Source organism: Mirounga leonina, unplaced genomic scaffold (genome assembly GCF_011800145.1).
Source record: "Mirounga leonina isolate KUSES-001 unplaced genomic scaffold, KU_Mleo_1.0 Mir_171, whole genome shotgun sequence".
Classification (NCBI taxonomy): Eukaryota; Metazoa; Chordata; class Mammalia; order Carnivora; family Phocidae; genus Mirounga; species Mirounga leonina.
The window spans coordinates 390,155-400,226 of record NW_023270436.1 but is presented as its reverse complement, the minus strand read 5'-3'; the positions used below and the strand labels follow the sequence as shown (position 1 = coordinate 400,226).

Below are 10,072 nucleotides of genomic sequence, written 5' to 3'. Positions count from 1 at the left end.
CACACACACACGCTCCGCTGCCCCGTCTCTCTCACACACGCTCTGCCTCTCTCACACACACGTCTCTCTCTCTCTCACACACACACACACCCCGCCGCCCCGTCTCTCTCTCTCTCACACACGCCCCGCCGCTGGCTCAGATGCTCCCGTTGTGCCCCGGAAGGCGGCTCCACACGGGCAGCGCGGAGCAAACGGGTGGCGCCGCGCCAACGCTCGCTGCTGGAAACCAGGACTGACCTGCACCGGGGCCTTCAGCACAAGACCCGGGAAAAAGGCCTCAGAACCGTCGCCCACCACGCCTCCTCCACTGCGTTCCCGGAAACTGTCTGCGAGCGGCCGGGGCGTTCCCCGCCCCGCGGCCCACCGGCCCCGGGGGCGGGACTTCCGTCCCCGCGCGGCCCGCCGGCCGGAAGCGGACACCTGGGGAATCGTGTCCCTCGCGGCGCGCCGTCCACCCCTGAGCGCCTGCGCGGGGCCGGCGCGGGACGGGCGGGCATGGCGTTCCGACAGGCGCTGCAGCTGGCGGCTTGCGGCCTGGCCGGAGGCTCGGCCGCCGTGCTCTTCTCGGCCGTGGCAGTGGGGAAGCCCCGCGCGGGCGGGGACGCTGAGCCGCGTGTGGTCGAGGCGCCGGCGTGGGCGGGGGCCGCTCGCCCCGGGCCGGGCGTCTGGGACCCCAACTGGGACAGGTGCGGGGCCCGCGGGTGGCGTCGGGCGCGCCGACTGTCGGGCGGCGGGGACCCTCCGGGCCCCTGGCGTTCCCTTCGGTCCGGTGTGGTCGGTTCCGCGGAGGGGCAGGAGGGGCAGGCTCGCGGGCGGACTTCGCTTCCGGATGTGGCCGCGAGGCTGGCTGCGAGCGGGGGCGCCCTCGACCCCTCTTCCGCGCCCCGGCCGCCTCGCCTGTCCAGAGGGCCGTTCGGAGGGAGGAGGACAGTGGTGCCTGGGACGGTGCCTGCCACGCGGGCGGCCCGAGGTGGTCGCCTTCAGGCCCGGTAGAGGGTCGGACCTGCCTGTAGGCTGTCAGCCTGGTTTCCCTCGCTCAAGCTGGAGCGCTCGGATTGGATGATGGCGTGCTGACCCCGTCTGTGCCGAGCCGCTGAGAGAAGGGTGCCTGTGGGCCCGAGGGCGATGGGCTGGTCTGGAAAGGGACCAGCCCATCGCCCTGGCTAGACATCTTGAATGGGCACGGAAGCTCCAGGTCTTGGGTCCGTGCGTGGCCACAAGCCACGTGTGCTTAGTGGGCACTTGAAAAGTGGCACCTGTGATCAGGAAACATTTTTAGTGTTACTTGATGTTAATGAATTTAAATCTAAAAACCAAAGCAGCGCAGATTTTTTTATACTGTTTATGTGTTGCGGTGATAGTGTTGTTGATACGTTGGATTAAATAAAGTGAATTTTTGAAATTTCACCTGTGGCTTCTTGGAAATTTTAAAGTGCATATGTTGCTGGTGGTGTGTTTCTGTTGGGCGGCGCTGCTCTGGAGTCTGGGCGTGGCCCTGTGGACTGGTTTATCCGATCCCAGCTCGTCCTTCCTACGTTACTCTGAATGAGGGGCACAGAGCTAGTATTTGCTGGCAGCCTGGTTGTATCAGGAACTTCATAGGTATTCTTTGGTTTTGGTTTTGGTTTTTAAGATGTATTTATTTATTTGACAGAGAGAGAACACAAGCAGGGGGCACAGTAGAGAGAGAGGGAGAAGCAGGCTCCCGCTGAGCAGGGACCCCGATCCCTGGGCTCAGTCCCAGGACCCCGGGATCATGACCTGAGCCGAAGGCAGACGCTTAACCATCTGAGCCACCCAGGCGCCCCTGGTATTCTTTGTTTTAAATCTTTAATTAAAAAAAAAAAATCTTAGAACTGTTTTAGATTTATACAAAAATTGGAAAGATAAGAGTTCTTATATACTCTACCCATGATTTACTCTACTAACATCTTGTAATGCTAGTATGGTGTATTCGTCACAATCAGTGGACTAATATCTGTATGTTACTATTGACTGACATTCATGCTTTTTTGAGATTTCCTCAGTTTTCAGCTATTGTCTGTTGTCTCTTCCAGGATCCCACCTGACAATTAGTCATGTGTCCTCAGGCTTCTCTTGGGTGTGACAGTTTCTCAGACTTCCTTGTTTTGATGACCTTGACATCAAAACTGATGACAGTTTTGAGGAGTGGTAATCAGGAATTTTATAGTATGCCCATCAATTGGGATTTGTCTGTTTTTCTCATGATTCGACCAGGGTCATACTCTCTTTTTCAAACGTCAGTACCGTCTTCTGAATTTCTCAGTTTTTTTTTAAGGAAACATTCACTGTGAGATTAAAGGACTTACTGGAAGCAGCACTGGACTCTAGCTTTATTGGTTGAAGCTGACACGCTGTATTTGCTCACCAAGTCTAGGTTTATGAAGGGGGAGGCTGTCTGTGCTGGAAAGTTCCAGAGCCTCATCTGGTGAGATGTCCAGCCTCTTCCTGGAGAACCTCGTCCAGTCTGGGCTTTCAGTATCTGTGTCGGTAGTGCCCAGATGTCTTCTCTGGCCCAGCCCTGGGCTCCAGTGTGGCATCTCAGCCTGTTTGTGTTAGGGCACCCCAGGTTCGCCCAGCAGGACCCCTGAGTTGCCACTGCTCCCCTCAAAACTTATCCTGTCACCACTTTGTCCCAGCTGAGGACACTCTTTTCCTAGCTCTGCCCATACCGCAGACCATTAGCTTTTATTAATTTCAGTTCTGGGAGCCACCAGACATGCCTGTCTTCGTAAGATTTGGCCGTTTCTCAGCATGTGGCTGTTGGTGCCCCCCGCCCCCCCCCCCCCCCCCCGCTGCTCCCTCAGCTCCTCCTCAACCTTCCAGTGGTGCCATCCAATAGACATTTCAAATGTGCTTAGTGTGACCGGGGAAATGGAGTAATATTTTGTTTAATTTTCATCATTTTGAGTTTAAGTAGCCACAGGGCCAGTGGCTAGTGTTGGACAGCACAGTTGCAGGCTCTGCGTCAGCGAGGCCACACTGGCCTTGTGGGCACTCCCCCAGCTGCCCCTTCCTGTTCCCGGTTTCGTTTTCCGCACATCACTTATCACCTGGCTGTTTTAATCAGTCTTCTCACTAGAATACAAGCTGCACAAGGGCTTCGCTTCTCCGTTTGATCACCCACAACAGGCCAGGCACTGAGCTCTGTGCAGTAAATGATGGGCTCTCGGGCCAGCAGCAGAGAGCAGAGTGCAAAGGGCATGGTCTTGTCCCTGCGCTTTCCCAAGATGGAAATACTGTCTTGTCAGAAATACTCAAGGCTGACTTGTGAGTGGGGATCACAAGGACACACCTCTCATATTTCAACATTAGGCGAGAACCACTGTCCCTGGTCAACCTGCGGAAGAGGAACCTGGACTCCGGAGAAGAAGAACTGGCGTCCAGGCTGGACCACTGCAAAGCCAAGGCCACGCGACACATCTTCCTCATCAGGCACTCCCAGTACCATGTGGATGCCTCCCTGGAAAAGGACCGCACTCTGACGCCCCTGGGTACGTGCTGGGGCTCAAGCCCCAATTGACACCCATCCCGGTGGCGCTGGGCCCCTTGGACCTATGTCAGGGGCTTGGCCTAGATTCAAGAATTGTCATTAACGGTGATCATCAGCCTCACTGACACAAGACGGGCATTGAGAACATCCTCAGCTTTAAAAAAATATATATGGTGGATCTCGCAGGTGATCAGATCCAAAGCACAGCAGAGGTGTTCTGTACTCATGCTCAGCAAGTGGCGTACCGTGTACACCCTGTTTGGCTCAACCTAACCTGTTGCCGGAGATCCTTCTGTTCAGCACCTGCAGATCTGTTTAAAGTCGGCTTCACAATGGTAAACAGACGAGAGTGAGTGATAGCGACTCTCACGTCCCCCTGGCAGAAGGGCTGCCTGTCGCCGAGTCCTGCCGTCGTGCGCGGCACTGCTGGGCATGCATGTCCGCCATGGTCTTTCTGCCGGCGTGCAAGCACATCTGTGGAAGGAATTCCTAGGAGAGGAGGCACGGGTGGTCTGAGATAGTTTAAGTTTGTAAAGATTTCTTTGTCAGACAGGATATGACCCATTTGTCCACGCACTAAAAAACTCAGATGGCATAAAGGGCTTAGCAGCCTGTCCTCCAGCCCGCTGTGCCACGTGAGCAGGGAGGCCCCGTCCAGGGTGCTGCCGCGTGCAGCTGAAACGGACTCGCTGAGGGCATTTTCAACCAGATTCTAAGATACATATTTGAGAAAAAAGACCCGTGTTTGCACGCAGTCTGTACTTAGTAATGCTGAGGCCGTTGGGTCTTTACGTGTTGGTATCTCTGATGATTCCACAACTGGTGGGACGGCGGCACTCTGAAACTCAGTCTTTGGACAAAATTGAGTAAAAGTGGCACGAAGGACCCAGAAATAGTAACAGGAGCCTACCACACTTCAGTGACCCTCAGCCTTGGGCACTGTTTAACACTTCTTCTGTACAGGGCTGAAGGTAACTGCATTATCTCGTTGATTTTACCTGTTGAATGCCTGGCCGCCCAGTTAGGCCCAAGCCCCAGGAGGGCCTGCCCACCTTGTCCCCCAGCCCTGATGGTACTTGGTAACGACTGGAGTATTTGTGAAGTAAACAAAAGAGGAACTCCAGCAACATGTAATTCTCCGGTGTTTTTCATTTTCAAGGTCGTGAACAGGCTGAACTAACTGGGCTCCGACTTGCAAGCCTGGGGTTGAAGTTTAATAAAATTGTCCATTCGTCCATGACTCGTGCAATAGAAACCACTGATATCATCAGCAAACACCTGCCAGGTGAGTGCCGGGCATCCCCAGGTCCCTGGGCAGCAGGATTGAGAACGGCAGAGGGCCCTGGGCAGCTTCTCCTGAAGGGGCAGCACCGAGTCATTGCTTCTCCCACAGGGGTCTGCAAGGTCAGCACAGACCTGCTAAGAGAAGGCGCCCCCATCGAGCCCGACCCACCTGTGTCCCACTGGAAGCCAGAGGCTGTGGTAAAACCCCTACTCCCCCGGGGAGCATCCCCCACCCCGCTCCCGTTGGCCCACTCTGCCCATACCCCTCCACCCGTGGCCTGCATGCGGCCTCCATACTTAAGGTTCCTTACCCTGCCCCCAGCAGTATTATGAAGATGGAGCACGGATCGAGGCTGCCTTCCGGAACTACATCCACCGGGCAGATGCCAAGCAGCAGGAGGACAGTTACGAGATCTTCATCTGCCACGCCAACGTCATCCGCTACATTGTGTGCCGGTGAGGGGTGACACATGGCTCCCGGGCCCACCTTCCCTCCTGCCAGCCTCTGCCGGCTCATCTTTCCAGGAGGCCCTAGCCAGCCTTCTGGTGGATTGTCAGCTTGGAGTTTCTCATGATTACACACTGTCGGCGGGAGCAGCACCGATGCCGTCCAGGCGGGTTGGGGTGCCCCAAGTCAGCGGCACGTTCTGGGTGATGCCTACGTGGTCACTTGGTTAAGGCATTGTGTGCTGGACATCCCACACTGTCCAATTGTGTTTTCCCCCTTGGTGACTGGTAAGCGTCTTGGGAGACAGCGCAAACCCTCTCTCCCTCCAATTTACGCCAACTGAATTTAGCCCCTGTCGGTGGGTCTTGCCACGACAGATGCTGTGGGGGCGCTTGCCTAATGATGGTCTTGCCTTTCCCTCATTCTGTCCTCATTTGTTAATTGAAATTCTTCTATAAGCCCTCACTCTTACTCTCCGTTCATTTATTTGTAGGATTATGGACTCAACGGGTCTGTATTTGGCACTGTGGGTTATAACCCGTCACCATGTTGGTCACGTTGCTGCTCTGGCTGTTGGGCCCCCAGGAGGAGGCTCCTGTGTCCTGTGTCCTCTGGACCTGCCTCACTTCCTGGCACTAATGCAGCTTCCAGAGCCAGCTGAGTGACACCTGCCCTGAGGTGCAGCCACGGGCCAGTGGGCCCTGGAGGCAGTTAGGCCAGCTGGGTGCTTATGTGTTTGACCAAAGCTCACTTAGTGCGAAACGTGAAATACCTGGAACCCCAGCCACCCTCTCGATCCATTAGAAAGTGTGTGTCAGGCGTTTTAACAGCTGAGGGATTTCCTCTTGTCGTGTGACGGTGCCTGGCAGGGGTGTCGGACAGGACACAGCCCGCCGGGTGGCCTGTGGAACTCTCCAAATCCAGGCTCAGGGTCCCTGCTCACCGGGCTTGACCCTTGGGCCTGTCGTCAGGGCTGGGGGGCGGGGCGGAGGGGGCCCGTTTCCCCTCCAGTGTCACATGCACGGCCTCTGGTGAGAAGCCCAGGACATCCAAGGCAGGGGGCACAGGGATGCCAGGAGCCAGGCTTCTTAGCTTGCTCACAGGGCTCCAGGCCAGGTGGAGTGCTGCTGGGAAAGAGGGGTGGGCCTCAGACGGCGCCCCACACCCTCCAAACTAAAGCGCTCCCAGAAGGCACAGTCTCAGAGCTCCTCTGCTCAGCATATACTCTTCCCTGATAGCTGCTCTGGGTATCTCTGCTCTGTGGAAACCCCATGTTAGAACACACCCTGGGACAGGCTGACCTGAGCAGCCACTAGAAGTGACCCCAATGCTGAAAACACCAGAAGTATTCGGGGACTTGGAGTAGAGGTGACTTGTGTGCCATAAAGGGCTAGGAGGAGCCAGGGCATCCCCGTCACGATACGGGAGGGCATTCTGGAAATTGTGAGGGAGACATGGAGAAGACTTGAAAAAGCAGCATGAAGGTAGTTGTTGCCAAGGCTGCAGGGTGAGCCACGGGGATGCCCCTCGTCCATGTAGAGATTTAGGGCATGAAGGACGTCTGATGACTTGCGGAAGCCGAGATGATACTGGGCTTTTCAGCAAATACTGCGCCTAGGAAGTGTGAGAGCAAGGGAAGGCCCTGGGGTTGTGGATTACACCACCCTGTTCCTAGGGGAGAATGGGTCAGGAGCGGATCCGTGGCACTGCCCCTGCCCCTGCCCCCCTTTGGTTACACTGGAAGTTCAATCACATGCACTTGTAAGAAGCCATGGATTTCTGACTCACGTGCCCATCTTGAGTTGGGTTGATCCCCTGACCCAAAGAGGGGCTGGGCCGTCACCATGCCCCTTATTTGATTTGATGGGATGGCATCAGCCCAGCAGCTCCTTTCTGAGAACCCCCCTGCTTGAAAACAGGAGACAGACTTACCTATATGGGCCCCAGCCCCAAGAAAGTCTGCTCCGAGACCTTAACTGAGGTTGGGGGCTGTTAGCGTTGCCCTGACCCCAGCCCGTTTTGGTGACAGAGCCCCCTGTTCTACATTGTTCTTTCTCCTTCCAGGGCACTGCAGTTTCCTCCAGAAGGCTGGCTCCGCCTGTCTCTCAACAATGGCAGCATCACCCACCTGGTGGTCCGGCCAGATGGCCGAGTGGCGCTCAGGACCCTCGGGGACACGGGGTTCATGCCTCCGGACAAGATCTCCCGCTCCTGAGGGCTGCCTGGAGGCCCCGCTCTCCTCAGTCCCCCTGTGGCTCCCGTGGGTGCTGCCAAGGACACGGCTCCTTCCCTGTCTTCCCTCCACAGGCTGCACTGCGGTTATACCGCACTTCTCCAGGATGACAGTGAAAAAGGACGAAGAATATCTAAAATATCTAAAATGTGGCATTTCAGTCTGTACTTCCGGCCCCGGGATGGAAAAGGGCATTGTTGCGAGCAGATGGGCCTCATTTCTTTCTTGGGGTTTTCTGCCTGGTCTTCCAGGACGAGGCCTCACGCATGCCGTCTGCGGGGACCACGGTCCGTCTACACGGGCGTCTTTGGTCATGACCACAGTTGGCCACAGGCTCCGAGGAGGGGCCGCCAGGGCTTCCATCCAGAACTTCTTGTCGTGCATTTTTCCCCTTTCTTAAGACTCTTTTATCACTTAAATATTTGTCCACTAAAGATTCTCATCTGGGTTCCTGCTTTGGTAACCAGTTTCTCAGTCCAGAGTCCTGCACCTCTGACGCTGTTGGGCCTTTCCCAACACTCAGCCGCACCTTGGCAGGTGAGGGAGGTGGCTGGATGGTGATCGGACAGCCGGGCGTCCTCTTCGGTCTTTGCCTCTGGTTGTTAATCCTTTATGCTTACGGATTAAACTATTTAGATGTGATATGTCCATCTCAAATAGTCTGTTAACTTAGGAGAAGCTACGGTTTTTATGAAGTGGTTATGAACATTTTCTGCAATCAGTGCAACTAATTGGGACATTTGATCCATTTCTCTGTCACTTTGGAAATAACTGCAAAATAAAGATTTTATTTTACTGGTTCCTCAAAGTACTGATTGCGAATGTTTTCGAGAAGACAGGATCCGTGCTGCGCAACAGACAGCAGCCCCAGACCTGCTGGAACGGTTGCAGCGGCAGAAAGCTCTTTCTGCGGTATTTTGTGTTCCCAGGGCTGACGGCTTGGCCGGGCGTCCACCCACCAGGGGCCAAGGCCCGGACCCAGGACGGTGAGCTACGCAAATGGCTTTCCACCAGCACCAACCACGCACCACTCTCTCTTCTAGAGAGTTCTGACGAGTGAGCCAGGGGCTGTGCCAACTTCTCAAAGCACAGAAACAGGCAGCACACCTCTGGCCTCAGGTGGGAAGGAGGCCCAAGAAGGCAAGGGCCACACAGGCGTCCCACCCTGAGCCTGAGCCCTGGACCCTGGGACCCACACACCTGAAGGTGGAGGTGGCAGGTCCCCCCCGTCAAGGGGTTGTGCAGCTGCCTCTGCACCGTCTTCAGGTCCGCCTTTTTCTTCAGATTGTTTTTTGAGAAAGAGAACACGAGTGGGGGAGGAGCAGCAGCAGCAGCAGACTCGCCGAGAGCAGCGAGCCCGACGCGGGGCTCGATCCCAGGACCCTGAGGTGGTGACCCGAGCCGAAGGCAGACGCTTCACCGACTGAGCCACCCAGGCGCCCCTTCAGATCTGCCTTTAGGCGGCATTTCACTTGACCTTTGAGCAGGGCAGCATTTTGGAAACCGAAAACGAGCCCACGTGGGGATGCAGCCGAGGAGCAAGAGGTGGGTGTCGACATGGGGTCACGGGCCCACTGACTGATGTCACGATGGAAACTTACCTGAGGTGGGACAGATGACTGAAGACTTCTGAGGTGTCAGCAACAGTATCCTAAGTTTGGCCAAAATGAAGCCTGCAAATCAGGAACCTGTGTAACATGAGGGAACCTGAACTGACATCACTGGGAACAGAGCAGTTGGTTCCTATTATGTTGTGCTGTTTATTCCAAAATATTTTCTTCTGAGATAGTCAGGAAGGAACATGAGTGCAATCTGTAAACCAGAAAATCCTTACAGGTTTTGTGCGCAAATGCAAAACGTCAGACGAGGAAAAGTGCGTGCCTTGGACAGCCCAGCAAGCAGACCCAACTCAGGGCGACGGCAGTGAGCGATGACACCTGAAGCCACGGCCTGTCCGGGCCGTAATCCCACAGACTGCCAAGCTGTGAATGTTGCTGCAAACGTCCCAGAACTATTCAAGACGATTTGTCCGTGGTCCTGCTGTTCAGGAGGAAGGTCCAGAAAGACGTGACTGCCAGTTGACCCGTGAGCTCGTCACAGCCTCCCATCCTTGGACGTGGATTCTGCTCACCTGTCTGGCCCCCCAGAGGCTGCTCCAGGGACATGGCCTTGAGATGGTGAGGTGGGGCTGAGCCAGGTAGGGCTTCTATATAAACTCTTCAGATTGGGAGGGTGGATGCAGGGATCCATTCATCTTGCCACCCAAGACGAGCCTCGCATGTAAGTTCTTCTGCTTATTAAACCTGCCACCTCCCAAGCTGGGGTGGCCTGGCCCTTTCTTCGGCCTCTCCCTGCCCTCTGCATACAGGGACCAGGTTCAGCTCCCACTGGGGAGACCGCCAAGACAGCTGCAAACGAACACTTGCCCCACGGGGTGGGCACTCATCCTACAACACCGTGGCTGTCCCCAGGTAAGGACTGGAGGGCTTTCCCGTGTGCCTTGTGGCTGGAGCCACAGCACCCCCCACTGTGGCAGAGGGGTCCCCATCACCTCTCTTGAACTGAAGAAGTCACACGCCGTTGTTTAACATCA

At 55.8% G+C, this 10,072-nt stretch overlaps 1 protein-coding gene and 1 long non-coding RNA gene across 3 annotated transcripts in view; one reads left to right on the top strand and one right to left on the bottom strand.

Moving 5' to 3' along the window:
* LOC118018353 overlaps positions 1 to 344 on the bottom strand; it is a 13,702-nt gene extending 13,358 nt beyond the window's left edge. Inside the window, exon 1 of the long non-coding RNA XR_004681376.1 lies at positions 238 to 344. This is a non-coding gene — a long non-coding RNA (uncharacterized LOC118018353). The remainder of the gene's footprint in view (positions 1 to 237) is intronic.
* Positions 345 to 452: 108 nt separating this feature from the next.
* PGAM5 (PGAM family member 5, mitochondrial serine/threonine protein phosphatase) lies at positions 453 to 8,279 on the top strand. 2 transcript variants are annotated; one of them, XM_035016778.1, is made up of 6 exons: positions 453 to 686; positions 3,337 to 3,515; positions 4,674 to 4,799; positions 4,908 to 4,996; positions 5,124 to 5,254; positions 7,311 to 8,279. In XM_035016778.1, the coding sequence occupies exons 1-6, from the start codon at positions 496 to 498 to the stop codon at positions 7,459 to 7,461; spliced, it is 867 nt and encodes a 288-aa protein (XP_034872669.1). In that variant the 5' UTR covers positions 453 to 495; the 3' UTR covers positions 7,462 to 8,279. The 2 variants fall into 2 exon arrangements, with proteins under 2 accessions (XP_034872669.1, XP_034872668.1); XM_035016777.1 differs by having other exon boundaries at positions 5,121 to 5,254.
* The last annotated feature ends 1,793 nt before the right edge of the window (positions 8,280 to 10,072 follow it).

What these genes read in the sequence shown, in the direction of transcription:
- PGAM5 (XM_035016777.1), top strand. Translation starts at nt 496, where the DNA reads ATGGCGTTCCGACAGGCGCTGCAGCTGGCGGCTTGCGGCCTGGCCGGA. An exon ending in TGGGACCCCAACTGGGACAG is followed by an intron (nt 687 to 3,336) that starts GTGCGGGGCCCG and finishes TTTCAACATTAG; the next exon opens with GCGAGAACCACTGTCCCTGG. An exon ending in ATCCGCTACATTGTGTGCCG is followed by an intron (nt 5,255 to 7,310) that starts GTGAGGGGTGAC and finishes TTCTCCTTCCAG; the next exon opens with GGCACTGCAGTTTCCTCCAG.